This window comes from Falco peregrinus, chromosome 2 (assembly GCF_023634155.1).
Source record: "Falco peregrinus isolate bFalPer1 chromosome 2, bFalPer1.pri, whole genome shotgun sequence".
NCBI classification, from domain to species: domain Eukaryota; kingdom Metazoa; phylum Chordata; class Aves; order Falconiformes; family Falconidae; genus Falco; species Falco peregrinus.
This window is the reverse complement of record NC_073722.1, coordinates 108,681,171-108,701,920: the sequence shown is the minus strand read 5'-3', so window position 1 is coordinate 108,701,920 and position 20,750 is coordinate 108,681,171. Positions and strand designations below refer to the sequence as shown.

Here is a 20,750-nt window from a genome sequence, read left to right as displayed (position 1 = left end):
TGTAAATCAAAGGCTTGCTGATGGAACAGATTGTTTGGAAGACTGCTTTGCTTATATGATCATGAATTATGTTGTTAAACTTAAATAATTTCTGATTTATAAAAGGTTTGTCCAACATCCCAAGAACTTTGGTCTAATTGCTTCCTACCTGGAACGAAAGGTAAGACCTTTTTTAATATAAGTAGAGCCTAGGGTGGGATCCCTGACTTTCCAAATGTAAGTCATTTATCCCAGCATCATTTTCTCTTCCTGGAAAAATTTTAAGTCCAAAAAAACCCCCAATTACTGCTTTGACAGGACTTGATCAGTAACGCAATCAGTGCATGCAGACATCTAACAAAAGTTAGTGAAATAGTGAAATTGCTATCGACAAAAATAAAAGAAAATGGCACTTCATTTAGTTTTGATCTTATTTTCTTTTTGAAGCAGGTAAGCTTAACTATCTCACTGTTTAGATAAGGACATAATTGGCTCTGCTGAGCCACTGTTCTATTGTAAGAAATCTTGCCACCACCTCTCAAGTCAGTGGGATTCTACTGCTGGCTGAATTAGTCTCTAGAACTAATTGTAGTCTCTAGAAATGATTGTGCAGAACTGATGTAAGAAGTAACAGAATTAGGATTTGTTAAGACAACAGAATCTTGAATACATACAGCTGTTACGATAAACAAGCCTTCAAACTTGCAAATTGTCTAGTATAGATTAAATTACACAGACTGAAGTAGCAGAGGGATATTATAAATACATGAGGCTTGTGTTAAACACTATAATTTTACGCTTAGTTACATTGTTATATTTGTGTGTGAATTCACTTCCCTGCTGAGCAAACAAATCTAATAGAGTTTTATTTTAGTCTAGGGGCTGAATAGTTTAAGTGTTGAGAGAAATTAAATACTAAACCCATATTTTTTAATAGGAGTAAAACCTAAATATTTTTTTTGCTTTTTCACTTTAGAATGTTCCTGACTGTGTATTATATTATTATTTGACCAAGAAAAATGAAAATTATAAAGCCCTTGTGCGAAGGAATTATGGTAAACGCAGAGGAAGAAACCAGGTATCTTAAATGCATTCATCACTTGGATATTGCTATTTTATTGTTTCATATTTACAACTGTCTTACTATCCAGTATAGCAAGTATGTTATATGCATGAGGAAGTGGGAAAAGGAAAAATATTTTTTTCCTTTACTGCATTTTGAACCATTTTAAATTTAAATAAACCTGACCTCAAAGGGTGTTCTTTCAGTTTGTTTTTAATTCTGTGGAGTATTATCTTCCTTTGCACATTTCTGACTTCTTTTTTGATATGACAGTTCATTTTATTTGAGGATCCTGCCATAAGACATTGAAGTTGAATCCATCATTAAATCCTATGTTGGAGTCAACAGAAACTAGATTTAGCATGTGACTTGCAGTGGAAAATATATATAATCACTTCATAATGTTAGTGTTTGTCAAAAAGCAGAAATTAATAGTGATCTTTATTTGGTGGTCAGGCTCAAAGTCAAACTGGAACTTTATAGTAAGAAGAAAGAGACCAATTTAATGCATGCAAATAAAACTTCTGCTGATTCAGGAGGTATTTCTTTGGAAGTTTTGGAAGCCTTTGGAGGGGAAAAAACAGTGTATTATGGACAAAAAAAGCATATAAATATATTTGCTGGTGTACCAGGTTTAATGTGGATATTGGAAAACAAACAAAAAAATAACATTAAGAAATTTTTGGATTTTTTATTTTTAAGAAAGTAAGAGGAGTGCTGTGTGTTCACTGAACACGTTCCCTACTCTTCCCATTCTGATTTCCCCTTGCATCTATCAAGTACTTAGGAAATACTGCAAATAGGATGAAAGATGTGTCAGTGACAGGTTAGGAAAGAAGGTCATATATGAAATAAAAGTATATGGACATAGTACTAGATATAACAACAAAGCCTGCCAGGTATCTTGAGTTTGCATCCTTAAAATGAATTTAACAGCTGGAAACCAGTATAGATACGATGTGCTGAAGAAATACCCAGCGCTCTGTTAGAACTGAAGCTTGATGGAGGCAGGAGAGTCCTTTCAAATACGCAGACCTTAAAATCTGAAGAGTTGTGGGTTATTGGATTTAGTCATATTTCAGCAGCAATGCTAAAGAGAAAATTGTGGAGACTTTGAGGTATTCAGTACAAATCTGTACTGAACTGCAAAACAGCAAATTATATAAATATCACACTTCAGGATATTTGAATCCCCTTTTAAATTAATGTAAGTTTTCTGAGAGTCCCAGTAAATGTATTTTTAATATAAAATTGCTGCAAACTGTTTCAGTTTGTAAGTTGGTCCTGTTCGCTAGATCATCATATTGTGTGCTTCTATGCTGCTGTTGTATAAATTATGGTCTGGTCCTCTAAGAGAAGAGGTCCTACCACAGAAGACTTGTCTGTACTGCACAAATTATGGATCGCTTGGGATAAGGTCATTGTCATTATGCACAAGATTTAGTTAGAGCTTCTACTGTGACTAATAGTGAACTACTGTGATGGGAGAAAATACTGGAAATAACCTGTATTTTGCCAGAGCTTCTGTTAGGCTTTCTAAGCCTAATAATGCTTTTTAATAGGAAAAATACATTGTCATGTGCCCAGTGATGGTGTTTGATTGCCATTAAAGTATGGATGCATGGAATACAAAGAAGATAGAAATAAATGAGATTGTCCAAAATGGAGACAATCGCTGTGGACGCTAAACACAGATAATGCTGCTGTTTTAAGTGGCTTACTTTCATATTCTGTTATAAAATGAGCTTGGTGTGATCACAGTAAGCATACACGTTGAGTGCTATCTTTGCCATATGCTGTTCTTCTGCAGCTGTTATGAGGGGTGAGGAGGCAGAACTGGCTCAAGCTGTAATGCAATATAACTAAGTTTTGAGATATGCAGATCATAACTGTGTATTTAAATGTCTATTGTTAAAGTTTAGAATATTGGAACCGGTGGAGTTCAAAATTTGGATGGATTTCTCAATCCGTAAATTGTTTGTTTTCCTTGGATAATGCATATATAAATAGAAATATTTTTATTACAGCTCTGTACCCAAGGGCATAGATTTGTAAACTTAGTTCACTATAAAAGGAAACCCAAGGTGCTCTGCCTGTCGTAGGAACTGCTCCTGTGAATACTGATATGTGTGAATAACTAAATATGTGAGTTGGAACACTGAAGCTGCTGTCGTTGTTTGTTCAACTCAAATTACTTGCTCTTTTGAATTTTAGCAGAGTTGTATGTCTTAATTGCTAGTTGTTGATCCACGTTAAGTACTGTAGCAGGTCACTGAACTTTGGGCAACTGCTTAATGTGTGCTTTGTTAAGGATGCAGATAAGTGTCAGACTTTATAGATCTGAAGAAGGTTGAGATGTACTTGCAAACTCGAGGAAATACTCTATAAACATTCTAAATGGGAAATTTTAACCACTTCTGGAAGTTTAAATTCAGAAGTGTTGTAGTTTACGTCTTCAGTAATGCTGTAGTAAGGAAATACATGATACCAAAAATAATTTTTATATTTCTTAATTTTAGTAATGATTAATTAGCAACATGTAGAACAGCTAGTAAAAAAACCTGAGAGCGTTGAACTGCCTTGCTTGCCAGAACTTTTATCTTACGGTTGCAGAGTGCAGCTCATCTCCCTTCTCCCTCCCATGCCCCAGCTTTGTGTGAAGCTGATATTTTTCATATCTCTGAGCAGAAACCTGAAACTTCCTTGCTGACTGGCAAACACAAGTCGTGTGAGATTTATGATGTGCTCAGAGATGTGCTTATGCCAATAACAGGTGCTTCAGCTTAAACTCTTAATAATAGTTCATATATTTTTGTAAATTAGAAGGCAAGCAATTGGAATATTGCAGTGGAGAAGATATTAATCATGGTGATGATGTTGAGATCCTTCAGAGAATGTAGTGAGTACAATTTGACTCAAGTTTCAGCGTGGGGGCTTTTACTTTAGCAAAGCTGAATGCTAGATTAAGGCATGTCAAGTTAGGAGATAAGGCTTATTAAATTCTGATACATTGTTGTCCTCTAATAGGTCTAGAAAGGACTTTTTGTAAAAATGCTACTTAAACCATTCCAGAATGCTGATAGAGGCAAGTAAGCAAGTGTGTCTTAAAAGAAATGTGACTTTTCAAATGAAGAGCAAGTTTTTACCATAGTATTGGAAGAAGGCATGGCTCTATGATGCTTTTGCATTGATTACAGAGAATTCCTTAAAAATCTCACTGCAAAGAGGTTCTTTCCAAGTAAAGTTTTCCATTGAAATTTGGTAGCAAAGCGGTAGTCAGCAAGAGGGGTGTTGCTGTGGTCTGGCTGCCCGGTCAGCACATCCACGTGTCTGTGGATGGAGCCGTGTGCCTTTGCAGCAGGTGGTACAGTCCGGTGATCTGACTAGACAGAAATTTGCTGTATGTCTGTGACGGCCAATCAAGCCGAGCTTGGTGGGGATTACCTCTGGTGACACCGGTGAGATTAGAAGGTTGTATGTGAGATGGGCAACTCTGCTCTAGGCAGCTTAGGTGGCAGAATGACACAGTTTCCTGGAATAAACACGTTGCTGGGTCAGGCAGCCTCTGTTAAAGAGCTGTGTGATGTCGGTGCCGGTGTGGGTTTTGTCCTTTTGAGTTGTACCCCGAGTTAAAGCCCGTCCCCCTTGTCTGGATAGTAAAAGTTTTAATCAACAGATGAATGTGCAGGTACGTCGCTGACGGAGGCTTCAACTGTTTTAAGGTTTGTGTTTAACCTACACTTGACCTATTGCTTATGCATGTTAAATAAATTCACTGTGGAATAGAGAACCCTGTTATTTACGTAGTGTGATGTTAAGTTAGCAAGGCAAAAGGAACAGAGGATTTTCAGTGACTGTTTTGTAAATAATTATATGTAAAATACGGATCTATTTTTTTAATTTTTATTTTTTCCTTCTGAAAATGCAGTTTTTAACGCCCTGATTTTGAGGCCATCTGTTTAGCACGATGGAAATAATTTATCTTAGCATGTCTCTGACATCTCGCTTGAAGGAAGGTTTTGCATAATCAATGCCAGCATCTTAAGTGCTAATAATTTGCAGCAAGATGATAGTGGTTAGTGTTTGGCATTTCTGCTCCAGTTCACATTATTAAAATGTCAAAAACAAGTCCTTCTTGTGATAATTTCGAGCCCCAGTTTTGTTAGTGAAACAGTGACACCTGCTGCTACACTTACAGGAAGGTTGGCTCCTCTGTGGGGGAAAAAAAAAAAAGCCTATTTTGAGGAAATTTTCAGTGGACTGTAAAATCCGAGTTAATGAAGCCCTAAAACAGCAATCTTGTAGTTCTCTGTCCTTGGCTTTCCATGAATTGCCAAGTGTACTTTGGGTATTGGTTTGAAAGGTTCTTTATATGAATATTACATGTATTTTGCTTTTTGAAGTTGGCTTGCAGCATCTAATGCCCAGCAAGGAACAGGCCGGTTCTGCACACACCAAATTTGAGCGGGGAGCCTCTGGGTGTTGCAGTTCTTCTGAAGGGGTGACTCGAGTGACGACTGATGGAGGTGGTTTGCTTAACACGTTCAAGCCCCTTCAGCGTAAACTCCTGTGACTGGTTCCCTCTGTGTGGCCATGTCTGACTCCACACCCTCTCTTACGTTCCGTAGTTTCTTATGAAAACAGATTTAAGACAGAATTTAAACTGTAATCACGCATTTTAAATAAACTTCCATATTTTCCGCAAGGAGGAAGAGAGCTCTTTCTTCCTCTTCCCTCTCCCCTCAGCTTTAACTGGAGTCCCGCCTGCTATAACCTCACTTGCAGCCTCAGGCTTTCTTTTCTCATTCTTGTTGTGGTGCCTCGTACAGAAGGCTTGGATTTTTTCATGGCGCTTGGGAAAATCACCTTGTTACTGATACTGTTCAGCATGAACGGGCAGTATGGATAATGCTCTAGGTGATTGATGTGGGTTGCTGGCTTTTGAGGCCCATCCAGAGAGTTCATTCATTTGCCGGTTGCTTCATGTAAGGCTTCTGGGATTTTGGGGAGTGGGTTGCGTGGATTATTTAGTGGCAGCCAACTACTGCTTGATATTTTAGCCTGGAGAGGAAGGAATTTGCTGGTGAGCTATGAACATAGAAGGGCGGCAGTGTTGGAAAGTAAGGTATTTTGGGCATGTGCAGATATATAATTGTAGGTGGCAAAAAGCAATATTTAGGCTCCTGACTATATTTAGGGAGGATAACAGCACTAAAACTTAAGGAAATTATTTCAGTAGCGACATTTGATAGATCTTTCCTAATACTTTACCCCCTGCCCCCCTGTATGAGCAGTGTCATTTTTCTAATGCTTTCTTACAATGGCACAGGATATTTGCCTTGTATAAGGTTAGATCACTTCTAGCAGCGAAGTTGAGGAATGTCAAGGCTAGGGGGTTTTTGTGTGCATGTCATAACGAATAGCAAAAACAATGCTACAAATTTTTCTAAATTTACATGTTTGGTTTGGTTTGGGGTTTTTTTAGCATCTGTAAGGGACCATGCTGGTAATTTTATGTGATCACATTAAGTAATAGAAATTTCTTCCATTAATTCCTGTTTGAAGCAGATTGTGTCTTCTGGAAAGTTTAAGTAAAATTTATGTGCTTTCTAATATGAGATACCATTGCACTGGTAGTTATCTGGATTGCTTTGAAAGATAAGGAGTGAGAGTCCCTTAACGGGTAATGCGTAGTGTTTTGTACTGTTTCCTTAGGATAATAACTTGTAATAGTCATTGCTTTGTCAGTGCTTAATGTGCTTGCAAGTTATCACAATAAAGACTACAAAAGACTATAGTTGGAAAAAAACCAAACAACCCATAAAAATTCTAGGCTGTAGTTTTCCTTCTGTAAATGCGCTGGAAAGATAAGTCTAAAATTCTTGACCCAATCTTTTGAACAATTATATTTGTTACGACAGTTTTGAGAAGGTGACTTAGAGTTGGTCATAATTTTCATGCTACAAGATCTGCTTCCAAGTTGTAAGCTATCATGTTCCACTGTTTTAAAATGGACATCGTTAAAAATAAAATTTGAGAGGAGCAACACCATTACTACACAAAATGTTGGCCAGCCCTCTCCAAGCACTTCTAAAACATCGCTTTTCATTTTAGTGAAGCGTACGATAGCACGTGTATTTGTTGACACACGTAGGTGTACATTATCAGCCCTGTGCTCACGCTACAAAAGAAGCCTGTACCTCAGCGGAATTTATAAGACAAAATACCATATCTGAGTGGGGCATCTGACTGGAAGAAATGTAAAAGAAAATAAACTGAGAAATACTAAGGATATACAGCTAATATATAGAAACTGCACGTTCTGTGGCAAAGGGGACTTCTGAAGGCTGGGAGCCCTTGTCTGGTCCTTCACATTTGTTATGTTTCAGGGTGCAGATAGGTGTTACAGTTTCTGGCAGAGGCATTTTGCTGTTATGTTGACCGGTGTGCAGTAACTGTAACTTAAAATACCACCAAGCAGGAGGTAAGGCAGGGTCAGTGTTTGCAGTGCTCTGAGTACAAGTTGCTGCACCCTTGTGTGATGAAGTTGTGATATGTAAATCCCATTTCATTTCAGCAACAAATTGCTCGTCCTTCTCAAGAAGAAAAGGTAGAAGAGAAAGTAGAAGAAGAAAAAGCAGAAAAAGCAGAGAAAAAAGAGGAGGAAAAGAAAGATGAAGAGGAAAAGGATGAGAAGGAGGAATCTAAGTAAGTATATGTACTGAAAATGCATTTATTCACCCTAGATTGCAGGTTTTTTGCACAGATCAGAACAGGATTTGCATTAGCCTGACAGTGAAGTCTGGGCTGAAAACTGTTCGTATTTAGGTTAGATTTTGTGCATTAAACAATTTTTTTGGACATACGGATTCCTCTGTTTTGTTGAACTAACCAGACAGGTGAAAAAAGCCGTGGGATTATTTTTATGCTCACAATAATTTTTCTGTCTTTTTGGTTTGGGCTTTTCTCATGTTCTATCACAGCATTTGTATTTTGTTTGATAATATCATGTATCTTTGTTATTCTCTAGCAACTCTCAATTTTACAGTAAGTGAATTCAGTTTCACTAAAGGAGTCTTTTGGGTTTGTGGAGTTTTGTTTTATAGTTTGTTGGGTTTTGGGGTTTTTTTGACATTGATATCAGGAATATCTGCCCATAATGGCTATCTGAATGTGACTGAATTATATTTTAACTACTCCCAGAGAGAATACCAAAGAAAAGGACAAAACCGAAGTTGCACCAGAGGAAACAGAGGAAAGGGAGCAGGCCACTCCTAGGGGCCGAAAAACAGCCAATAGTCAAGGTCGTCGTAAGGGCAGAATCACCAGATCAATGACAAATGAAGCTGCACAAGCAAATGCTGCTGCAGCTGCAGCCACTGAAGAACCACCACCGCCTATTCCACCCCCACCAGAACCTTGTGAGTAGCGTTTATAGGACGCTCGGGAACCCATCTGGTTGTCAAGCTCTTCACTGACATAAGGCTGTTTTCTGTGCATGCAGTGCACTTTTTTTTTTCTTTTTTTTTTTTTTTTTCCTATTTAGTATTACATCTTTATTCTTAGGCCTACTTAATTTTGTGACTGTGTGGTACTGTTAAACTTCACGAGTGTAAATGCATGAATAGTATCTGTGTAATCATATGACTCTGTTAGAACCATGTGGAGGGAAAAAAAAAAGGCAGTTCAGCCTTTCTGTGATAATTCCATTTTCTCTCTTTGCAGGGTTAATGATGGATCTGTAGAGGTCCAAATGCCTTTGACACAGATAGACTTACAGGCTGTAGCTCACAGGATATTGTTGAATAAGTAGGCCTGATATTTGAGTACTTTAGGGAGTTTCATAATCTGAAATGGATCCTAGCAAGTTGTTTTTGTTGTTTCTGCATTAGATGGCAAGAGACTTACTTAAAATAAAATGTTACTTTCTTGGTATGTATGGTTAAAAAAGACTATGCTGTCTCTCACTGCATTTCTAAAAAGGCTGACATGATTTGTGGTGGTGCAGAAATACTAGCAGAGTACCTTGTGCCTAGTAAATAATTATCCAGGATGGCACGGCAGGGTGTGGGGTTTTTTTTGGTGGTTATTTTTTTTTTCTTGCAGTGCTTTGCTGTGGCAAAAGTTTGTTGCTCCTAGCTAGTTACAGGCAGCTGCTATTCTAGAGCTTGTAACAACTCTTTTTTTTTTTGCTCAGATATTCTCCATATCCTAAAGAACAGAGTAAGTGGGCAAATTAGTTCTTGTTTAACTGTAAACATCAGACACTGTGATAGACATTCTTGCTCAGTTGATATGGTGGGTTTTTGTCAGCAGCTAGACTAAGACAGTAATGGGTTTTGCTTTTGTTTCTGTTATTTGGGGTGTCTTTTTCCAAACCATTTTTGCAGGCTTTTCTGGAAAATCTAAAATAGTTTTTCAGTGGATCAGATAATTTATAATGTCTTACTTTTATTATTTCTTAATGGCAGCTGTTGAAGGGTCCGTGTTGTATGCTGTGCATAATGGTCAATATTACGAAAAGGAAATGGAGGCTGTTGAAGCTTAATGCCATTCAGAAATTTAAACAGAATTATATCAAATGCAGAGATGTGAATGAGAAGTGTTTTGCATTTGATCATACTTAGTTTCCTGCTTGTTTTTACTTTTTATTTTTCTGTTTGTCCAGTAGGAGACTCGGTGAATACAATAGTAGATTTCTTCATACCCACTAACCAATAAATAACCATTTTAGTTCTTTCCACAGCAGTCAGTGAAGTAAGATGGAAGTAGCTTATAGCATGTTGGATTGCCGCTTTTAGTAGTTGATGGTAATTATTGACAGTTTAAATAAAATTTTAATGATATATATGCCCAAGTTACTTACAAGTCTTCCTTGACAGATAATTAATCATAGTTTTGTAGGCAGTTTGCTGAGATTGTGGTGGTTCCTACTATATCCCTAACTTGGTTAATGGAGATTGACTACTCCCCACTGACAAGAGCAGCTTTTCCAAGTGACGTGAACAAGCACTAATGTGTAAATAGATTAGTTAACTATGGGATGCATGATTGGTGCCATAATAGTGAAGCCTGCTCTTTTTTTCTGACTAGTGTCTTTGTTTCTCTTTCAGCTTCTGCAGAGCCTGTGGAGACATCCCGCTGGACAGAAGAAGAAATGGAAGTTGCTAAGAAAGGTAAACCTTGTAAAGCTTTGGACTTACTTCTGAATACTTGTATTCAGTAAATTATTATCATTTTGTAAATAAAAGTGCTGTGATTTTTTTGCAACACTGTGCTGAATGGATAATCTGAAGCTTGCTGTTGGTTGTTTGTTTTTTTTTTTTTAAAAAAAGCAAACATCTAACGACAGGATCAGTTTTTTAAGACTTACATTGGCTTTTTTCATATGGGCTACTAAAGTAACTTATAAAAATTAAAAAATTCCTTTTGTATAAGACATGCTTTACATAAAGAAGCTAATGTAGTTTATAACTTGTCTGTTCATTTGGCAGATACTTTTATCTGTAAATTTTATGCATAAAATCAATATTTTAGAAGAGGTATTGTGTATTAGCAACGGCAAAGGGTTAAGTTTGAAGGCTTCATAAGCAGACATTCAAGTTGACACAGCTTTTTTTTGCCCCGTAAGTAGTTACCAAGTACGCGGTCATAGCTTAAGGGCAGCAGTACTTCTGCACCTTACCTTTGCATAGGCATTGTTGTTCCATTTATTTGGGTTTCGATAGCTGAATTATTTAATGTAGCAAATATTGGGTTTTGTATGTTTGAACAGGCCTAGTGGAACATGGACGAAACTGGGCAGCAATTGCAAAAATGGTTGGGACAAAAAGTGAAGCTCAGTGTAAGAACTTCTACTTCAACTATAAAAGGAGACACAATCTGGACAGCCTCCTCCAACAGCACAAACAGAAGGTAAGTGCAGTGGGCATTTAATATTTTGTAGCAGAAAACTTGGCATCTTTCTAAAGTAATACATCATGCTTCACTAAGAGTGCTTTGCAATCACCACTTGTTTCCTTTTCTACTTGTTTTTGTGGTGTGTCATAAATCTCCTAGAAAAGGCAGCTGATGCTCACTGACTGGTGATACTAATTGCTTATTGCTTTAAAATGCAATAGAAAATTTTCTACCAGAACACTCAAGCCTGAAGAATGCTTTAGTGCTCTGAAAACCACATTCCTCATCAGCACACCAGCAGCTGTAGAAGTTCAGGTTATTGCTGTAGAATAGTTACCTTGAAACACAATAAACACTAACCTTACAAAATGAAGCAAGAGAATTGGTAGAAGACCAGGAACTGAAAGTTTTGGGGCATCTAAAGTAGAATCCTGAGTGTTTGAGTCCTCTAAACTATGGTGTTAAGCTAGTCTTCTGTCACTGAAGTGAAGAGCATCAGTATCTCTGTTTGCTACGGTGGCTCTGTTGTCCCCTAACCATACCTTGAGAGGGTGGTTTGTTCCCAAACTTATTTTTGATCAGGAGCAGCAAAAGCTGGCCTGAAGCTGAAAAAGTGTACCCCCTTGTGAGTGAATCTGTACTAAATAGAGATTCTCTGTCTTTCATTTCAACCTCAGATTAATAAATGAGAATGCATGTAAAAGGAAATAATACTTGCCAATTTTCAGTACAATGTAAATGCCGTGTCTTTATCAGTCTTCACGAAGGCCCCGTGAGGAGCGAGATGTATCACAGTGTGAGAGTGTAGCTTCGACTGTGTCGGCTCAGGAGGATGAAGACATTGAAGCATCTAACGAAGAAGAGAATCCAGAAGACAGTGAAGGTAACTTTTCTGGGAAGGAAGGTTACAGAAAGGGACCTATGTTTTGTGCCAATTAAATGCTCAGAAAGTTGTGTTCCACTACATAATGTAGGGCTCAAATCCTATGTTTCAGTTGGATTTTAGCAGTTGGAACTCGCTGGAGAGGAAAAAGCTTTTTTGGCATTGAGCAGCCTTAAGATGTTACTGCTTAATATTTTGAGAAGCTTTGAGTATGCTATCATCTAGAGGGTAAACAGTACCTGATAAAAAAAATTTGTACCTGTTGAAACAAGTTGAATCAAAGCTGTGTAACCTTTGCTAGTGGATAGTCTCAGTAAAGCTTCAGGCAGGCAAAGTTAATTGGTGGGTTTTTGTGGTTTGGTTTGGGTTTTTTTTGGGGGGGTTGTTTGTTTTTATTTGTTGATTGCAACTGCTAATAATTCTGGGCACACAGCATCAGCCAGTCTTGGCCAGCCTTTTTTGGAGTTATAAGCAACAGAATTCATAAATGATGAATGAGAGAACATGGCTAAGTGTTGGGGGTTTTGGTTTTTACTTGTTGGTATTTTTTTAAGCTGCAGAGTGTGTGTGTGTATAATTCAGCAAATTGTCCATTTCTATAATAAGTCAAAATTACTTGTTATACAGATGGGTAGGTTAAAAGTGATGGATCCTTATTGCATCCTTTTATTTAACAAACATGGTTAAAATGTTTATGTGATTGTAAAGAATGAAGACTCTTATCAGAAGATAAGATTTGAATATAACATCTATGTTCTAGGTGTTGCCATAGTTTTTCATAATGTTTTTATTTATCTATAAGCTATTTATAATATAATGGAGTTCATGAACTAGACTAAAAAGAGGAGGAAGGATCTTTACTACAAAAACCTATAATTGGAATCCAATTGTTGATGCCATTTATACCTTTCACAGAGCAAAGATGACATTTTCAAGAAAACCATAATTCATAAAGGAGGTAAACTAGAACTGTTAACTTACAACAAGAATTGGAAGTCAGCATGTGTATAAAATGTGACTGATTTTCATGTAAAATTAGTGGTTTGCCACTTCTGCCAGTGATGCCTCTAAAACCAGTTAATTTAAATAATTAAAGCTGCACCTTTAGCTGCTCTGGGTGTTGACTCTAGTCTTGTGATAAAGCGGCATCATATATGGAAGTACCAACTCTGACACATGCACAAGAGTTTACTTGGCTGACGCGCTGTAAGATCAGAGCTAGCTAAGTAGCCTTACTTCTGTAATTGCAGTCTCCCTCCTTAACCTGTATCTGCTGATTTTTGGTTACTCTCCCCTTGGGAGTCATTTCTTGAGGGTGGTTGACTTGCATTTTGGGACAGCAGACACATCTTTGATTATTCTAAAGAAGCGGTTCATCAAAGCCTGGTTGGATTTTATTAATGTTGAACCTTTATGCCAAAACTTTTTTTTTCCCCAGGTGCTGAAAACAGTTCTGATACAGAAAGTGCTCCATCTCCAACTCCAGCAGAACCTGCTAAACCAAGTGAAGAAACTCAGTCTGAGAGCGCTGCTTCAAAAGTAACCACTGAAGCGACAGCAGAACAAGAATCTACCATTAAACCTGCAACCAGCACATCTCCCTCCTTAACAGCCCAAAGCGTATCAACAGCTGAAAGTCAGACCCCTGAGCCACAGGTTAAGGAAGAAATAAATAATGAGGCAGAAGAGCCTATGGAAGTTGACAACAGAAGCCATCCAGTTGAAGCTAAGCCTGTGATTACTCTTCCAGTACATACCAAAGTAGAACCTGTAGAGACTGAAATGAGGCTACCAGAGAATATTCAAGTGAAAATAGAGAGTGATACCAAAGAGAGAGAGATGGAGAAACCCAAGGAAAAGTCCGAACCAGAAGAAATGGACTACAGTCTGTCACAACCAGTTAATACAGCGAGACAGGAATCCCATTCAGATAATGATTCGAGTGCCACCTGTAGTGCTGATGAGGAAGTTGATGGAGAACCTGACAGACAAGGGTGAGTTTAATTTAGTGTTGAAATAATGCCATCTTTTCAGAAGTTGTTTAAAAAGTGGTTTTACTTAACAGCGATCCAAAACCTATCATTGATAGCACCATTTTTGTTACGAGTTTGTAATAGGGAAAGAATTTTTAAAGATTCTTTTCTGGAAGTGCAACAGAGGGAAATGCTGATGTAAAATTTTGATGAAAAGCCAAAAGAAGAGTCTTCTAACGCAAGATAAGGCAAAATTATGTGGTGATATACTGACTAGGTAGGTAGCAAACTAGCACAACTACCCAGAAAGCTAGAGAATAGGGGAAGCTGAGCCATTTGGGCTCTGTTCAGAGCATGGGAATTCTGTTAAACAGTTACCTGGAAAGGACAGCTGCTTACTGAAACAATGAAAATTGGCTAAAGCAAGAAAAAAGATTCAAGATGCTCCTGGCATGGTTTTCTGTGATAAGTAGCTCTGTGGTACTTCTGGTGGGGAGGGGAAGATCTTGCTGCTGCAGGATTTTCTGATGCACAGCTATTTACTTAAATTTTTTTAGTTGGTCACTGATTTTTAATGGGGGGAATTTTGTAAATGCCCCCATCTACCCAAGAAACTCAACCGTGTAACTGGGTCTGTACTGAAGTTCTTTGCTTTGGTTTGGTTTTGTTGATATGTTACTTTTACACAATACTTAAGAACAAATCTACATGTTCGGAAGTAGGTTTGGAATACTTTTTATATTGTGATTGGGTAATGTGGGGTTTTAATTCCTTTTAGTGAAAAACTGTTTGGATATAGGCACAGAAATTTGGAGGTGGAGTTGTTCTAATTGATTCTTGCTCTCATAGCTCAGTTTAGTAGAATGCATCCAAAACTCCTTGAGTTTGACAGGGAAAATAGCTTGAATATATCTTCTAGTAGGAGATAAAATTTGTTTTTTAAAAAATAAAAATCTAAGGGCATAAAATGTTGATATTTTAGTTACCTTTTAACATTTCATGTTTATTTGCTTGTATAGCCTCTAGAGTCCTGTACCCAACTACTGTCATTGAATCAACCAGTAGAACTGAATCTCTTGAAGGCTATTGATAATAGAGTAGTGGAAGTATTTCTCTTACCAGTCAGTGTCCATAAATGAACGGGCAAGTGTCCTGAGAAATGGATGACCTCTTTCTCCGAAGTGTACAGTGTGTTCATGCAAACTTCCTAGTTCTGGGAACTTAGCCGTAAACACTGCGGATAACCTACATGAGTATACAGGGCTTTAAACGGACAATGCTGCATGTCTTTGGAACCATTTATCTTTTGGGGGATGGCTGACACCACTGATAATATTCAAAGTCTTTTTAGTGTTCTGTTAGTGCAATTTCTATGTAACCACAGTACAGCATCGGAGCCAATGCCCCCTCCCTCTCAGTGGTCTTAATATACACACAGTACCAAGGATAGATGTTAAATGTCAAAAGTATCCAGTGTCATCGTACTGCATGTGATCTTTGGAAGAGTGCAGTTGATAGTGTTTCTGCACTCTCTTGCCTCTTCAGACATCATCTTTCCACTTCACAAATATATTAGCCCTCCGTGTGAGAGTAGTCTATTGTATATTACTAATTATTTCTTTCCTGTGGACTAAATATATCCAGGTCTTCCCATCTATTCCCCACACACACACACACCCCCCAAGCATTTTCTATAAAGACGGTTGCATTGTTATAGTACTGTGCATATAGAAAGTGCATACATAAATTTCTGGTAGGGGAGATTCTGAACACTTCTTTTGGTATTTCTGTTTTCTTATAAAAATACAGCGTCTGTTGGCTACTCTACCAGTTGTGCTGTGGGACAAAACATAACATGGTTCTGATTTTCCAGCTGTTTGTCCAGTGTGTTAAATGTGTTGGGTTTTTGAAGTTAAAAGGCATACTTTTGCCTGTAAAATTTTTAAGATGTTTAATCTTGGTCTGTTTGTGATATTTTCCCCTTCTTTCTATCTCTTTTTCCAGTATCTTCAGCAGGGAGTCAAAGCCCTCACTGTTAAATCCCACTGGGTCAATACTGGTATCATCCACGATAAAGCAAGGGCAGATGGATCTGCAACAGCTTCACCACCGAGCTGCTGTCATACCACCTATGGTATGGGGTATTTAAGTGATATTTGTAGGAGTATATGTTGTCCCTAAAACTAATCGCAATACTAAAGCAGCAAAAGGTTGTGAAACAAATGTAGTAGTACATGATTTGCTTTGTTAGCCTGCTTTTGAGGGGGAAAGTAAGTTAAGTACAAATAAATACACAAGTAATAGCTTCAAAACAGGTGTGGACCATTTGAAACACTCATATATAGACTACAGCTGCTGCAGTGGAGGCATTGAGCACGATAGTTAGTTTGGTAAGTACCTGTATTAATGTATGTACTGTTAATACCTCTCTGTCCTTGTAGGTTTCTTGCAGTCCCTGTACTGTTCCTGTTGGAACACCAGTGAGTGGTTACGCGCTGTATCAACGGCACATTAAAGCAATGCATGAGTCAGCGCTGCTGGAAGAGCAACGCCAGAGGCAAGAGCAGCTGGATATGGAGTATCGAAGTGCTGTAAGCCCTTGTGGCACTTCCAAGAGCCCTAATGTTGAGTGGGAAGGTAGGTGTTTTCACACCTGTTGTGGAAATAGCTACATTTTATGTCCATGTGTTACTCTGCTGCCTCATTTAAGAATGAAAGTTTAGTGTACCAATAATTACCTATAGCTTTCTGGTGAAGGCACTTGATTGAAGGAACCTGGCTACTACAGAAATCCTGCTTCAGGTACAGTGCTGGAGAACTACCTGTAGCCCCTCTAGATAAGGTGGAAAAACTGGCTCCATTTGGGTTAAATTAAAAAATGAGTTGTTCCAACAGAGAGAGATTCAGAAAGGCAAGGTGTGCAGGTGGAGGACCCAGATAACTGCCTGTTCTGGCCCCTTTCAGGAGCTTAAGGTGAAGATGGGAGACAATTACTAAAGAACTGTGGGTGCAATTAAAAGGAATGTTTTACTGCACTGGAGCACGTACATGGACATTGAGCCCTGGAGTGGGGCACAAAAGTCTGGTAAAACTCTGCTACCGTAGCCTGTCTGTCCACAGAAGGGCTGTGTGAAAAGTTCTTTCCCATGGGAATAGGATGGTTGGTTGCTTTTGTATATAGAGAGGATACTTAGAGGCAGGGTTTGAACTGAACTGAATGTGGCTCTAGTGTGACCTTCAATATAGAACAAGATAAAAACTGCCTAGAGAACCTGTCAGGGTGACTAAATAAGGACATAGCTGTTACTGTTGCTGGTAGCAGGAAAGTGATTTGGATGGACGGTGTATGTTCCATCATCCAACTTACTGTTTAAAAGCCAAAGGATGCATTTATTAGCTTTCACTAGGCATTCATATTATGCTTTCTGTCTGTGTATGTTGGCTATATTTTCATTCTTTGAACTGAAATTATTTTAATTCTATCAACATCTTGCAAATTACAAACAGCCTAGCAAAAGATGTCTTTTCGGTTTTGTGCAAGAAAAGCATATTTTGTGGGAGGCCCAGTTCTGTACTAAGTGTGTAACTTTTACCTCTTCCTTTTCTAGCAAAGAAAACATAGCTCAACAAACTGTATGTTGTAACAAGGGAATAAACAGAGTAAGATTAATGTGCTGAATGTTAGTATTAAGAGATATCATCACAGTTGCATAATTTGCATTTTTTAGATATTATATTCTTGTGTGCTGTTTCTCTTGTCTCTGCAGTGTTAGCAACATAAACTATCATGTTCTTTGAAACTCAAAAATCCATGTATTTAACATGCATAACAATTTTAAATTATGTTATGAAAATGCTTCACCTTAATTACTTTTAGCGAAATAAAATGGAAGAAGCAGAACCATTTTTTTACCTGTTAAAATAGCGAGAAGGGAGCTTGTAGATTTGTGGAGGGCAGGGTAAGATTGTGGGTTTTGGAAGTTTGCTTCTTTAGGTGGCAAGTCTGGGGTTGCTTAAAAGTACCATTTAACTGAATAACTCTTGGCATTGGCAGTACGGTATTATGAAGTGTGGGAAAGTTCTGGGGTGAAGTGTCTGCCAGCAAAAATCAAGGTGCTTGTCGGAGCCAGACAGAAAGGGAGAGTTGGTGTGGTTAATGTAAATGGGTTCTGCAAGCCTGGACGTCTTAATCTGAAAACTAGAAGGGGCTGAAATGTCATCAGATCATTTCAGCAGCCACTTCCTAAGATACACTGTGCACATGAAGCTTGTCCCCCAACTGCTGCATGCAGCAGAGAGCCCACAGGCTGCTTAAAACCGTTGCATTGCATACACTGGTACGCTGCCTGTGTTGTGGGGCATCCTGTCAAACTAAAGGGCCTGTTGTTGAATTGGCTTGTGACAACCTACACAGTACTCTATCATGAAATAAAATACTAAAGCTATTGCGGGATAATTAGTGCCATATTTCTTTGACTATGTCAAAGGTTAAAGTTAAAAATTTACAGCTGCAGTAGACTTGTTCAGGTTCGTAATACAGAGTACTTAAATTGTCCATTGCCAAGAAAAGAAAGGAATTTCTGAAGTTCTGCTACTAGATTTTTAATTTCTTAAATTTGGTAAAAATGTATTTTCCCTTAAACATCATTGATGGGCAATATTGGTATCTGAAATTTGATTTGTGACTTCTCTGGGCAAGCAAACAAGGAAGGGAGGCTTTTTGTCTGGTGGGATTGGCTTGTAGGTCTGGCTAAACTTGATGTGAACCTGGCTGATGCACAGGACTTGGAAAGGAATCTTCCTTAAATGAAAGTTTTTTCAATAGCAGAGCTTTCACTTAAAGGACCTAAAGGATCCAAGTACTGTTTTTCACATAGAGAAAGTATGACAGTTTTCCAAAGCTTTGGATATAGAAGTATAGACATAAGAGCACATTAAGCTCTACTTTAATACTACTATTAAATTGAAAAGTTTGTACCTGATGAGTATATCTGACATAGGAGTCAGGCCCTTTGTTAAAAACTGTGTTGTAAACTGGACCTTTTGCCTTCAATTTCTAATCCAGGGTTCGGTTCTTTCTGATAAATTTAACCTTCACAGGAAAACCGGTGGCCTATATGCCTTATGCTGAGGTCAAGCGAGCAATAGAACAGGAAGCACAAGTGCAAAATACAGCAACAAGGTCAGCATCACCATACAGGCTATCTCCAAGAGAAGTCAATAAAGCCTCTCCCCAGCCTGATATGAATGCAGCTCGCTATAGTGTCCCGCCAGGTAAATGTTTTGTTACATACATAGTGATAATGTAGTCTTTATTTGGAAGCTGGACTTCTGTGACTTGATGTAGTACCAAATTACTCAATAAACACTTTGTGAATTAGCAGAAGAAGGAAGTAGGCTGTGCATGTAAATAGGTGCTCAGGATTTTTCTAGCTCTGGCGAGGTTGTGGTTTTGTTCTTTTATTGCTACATCAGCTGCATAACGTGTATTTTATTAAGCAAATAGGATGATCTGAAAAGTATTAGAACAGCATAGAGCCGAAGTCGTCAAGAGTTTTTCAGCTTAATACAAATACCTCATATTCATGGGTGGCCTTTCTTATGAAGGGGGGAGTTGAGCAAAGAAGAAAGCTGCTGCTATCCTTGGCATTAGTTTCTGACTGTAATTTTTAATATTATAGTGTGAATGTTTTATAAAGCATTGAAATAACTGACAATTCTTAATTCTGAAACTTAGATTATTGCTTTTCCCTTCAGAGTATAATGTCATGCTAAGAAAAGACAAAATCAGGGAAGCTTAGATCATACTTGACTCAGTTGTGTTCCATTTAAAGAATAAGAACTTTCTTTAAAAACAGGAAGACAACAAAAAAACTTGAACATACCCTAGGCTGCTATTTTTAAAAGCTTATTTTTCAGAGTTTGCAATTCTACAGTGCAGCTTTTGCCATTCCTTTTTGAACTTTGATGCAAGGTTGGATATTCTCCATTCAGTTCCCATGTGTAACATACACTTGGACATAGTGAATTTTAGAGTGTAAATACAGCTTAGGTAGCTTTTGGGTATTGTGAGGCAATTCCCATCAGAAATTGTCAGATGACTGTGCTATTTCTGTTCTTGTCCCTCTAACAATTAGTAGAGCTGAAACAGACTAACGTTTCACGTACAATTTTCCCCCAGTTCTCCAGCCAGCACCTCACCAAGTAATAACCAACATACCTGAAGGAGTCCGCCTTCCAACAACTAGACCCACCAGACCACCACCACCACTCATTCCATCCTCCAAAACAAGTGTGCCATCAGAAAAACCTTCCTTCATCATGGGAGGCTCAATCTCACAAGTAAGAGAATTATTATTGGAAAACCTGTGCTTGCATTGATTTCTTTGCCCTTTTGCAACCTTCAACATCTCGTACTTGGTTATGTGTTCAGAGCATTATTACTTAAGACCTATACGTGCCACCTCTAAATGTCCAGGAATTACAGGTGCCTTAGAAAACAGAACATGTTGCAGTTCTTCACATTTAGGAGTGTGGTTGAGGGTGTCCAGTTTGGGTGAACTGTGTCCCCAAACGAATAGACACTACCCTCCTGGTGCTCTGTGCTTTGATACTTTGCAGCGGTGTGCTGTAGCATTTTGAGACGGGATCATTAGCATTAGCATTGTTCTTTAAACATAGATGTGAATCTTCATTCCAGAAACAAGAGGTAACATATAATATATTTGTTGTTTCAGGGGACACCTGGCACTTACTTAACATCCCATAGTCAAGCTTCCTACACCCAAGAAACTGCAAAGCCATCGGTGGGTTCTATATCTCTTGGGCTGCCAAGGCAGCAGGAGTCAGCCAAATCTGGTAAGAAAATAAAAGCTTATGTGTTTTATATAGACTAATGACCTAAAATTAAAGAAAGTTAAAAAAAAAAAAAAAAGCACCAAAACCACCCAAA

The 20,750-nt window shown here is 38.2% G+C and overlaps 1 protein-coding gene across 4 annotated transcripts in view; it reads left to right on the top strand.

The window, feature by feature from the left end:
* Nucleotides 1–20,750, top strand: part of NCOR1 (nuclear receptor corepressor 1) — a 73,779-nt gene that overhangs the window by 32,650 nt on the left and 20,379 nt on the right. For 3 of the 4 annotated variants that reach the window (XM_055795151.1, XM_055795150.1, XM_055795152.1), the window contains 13 exons: nucleotides 106–160; nucleotides 956–1,057; nucleotides 7,620–7,750; nucleotides 8,246–8,463; nucleotides 10,156–10,218; nucleotides 10,818–10,957; nucleotides 11,699–11,825; nucleotides 13,264–13,819; nucleotides 15,803–15,932; nucleotides 16,240–16,435; nucleotides 18,899–19,072; nucleotides 19,980–20,140; nucleotides 20,536–20,656. In XM_055795151.1, coding sequence (XP_055651126.1) covers nucleotides 106–160; nucleotides 956–1,057; nucleotides 7,620–7,750; nucleotides 8,246–8,463; nucleotides 10,156–10,218; nucleotides 10,818–10,957; nucleotides 11,699–11,825; nucleotides 13,264–13,819; nucleotides 15,803–15,932; nucleotides 16,240–16,435; nucleotides 18,899–19,072; nucleotides 19,980–20,140; nucleotides 20,536–20,656 — 2,174 coding nt within the window. Of the gene's footprint in view, nucleotides 1–105; nucleotides 161–955; nucleotides 1,058–4,632; nucleotides 4,765–7,619; nucleotides 7,751–8,245; nucleotides 8,464–10,155; nucleotides 10,219–10,817; nucleotides 10,958–11,698; nucleotides 11,826–13,263; nucleotides 13,820–15,802; nucleotides 15,933–16,239; nucleotides 16,436–18,898; nucleotides 19,073–19,979; nucleotides 20,141–20,535; nucleotides 20,657–20,750 lie in introns of those variants that run through there. The other variant, XM_027791114.2, reaches the window with a different exon arrangement.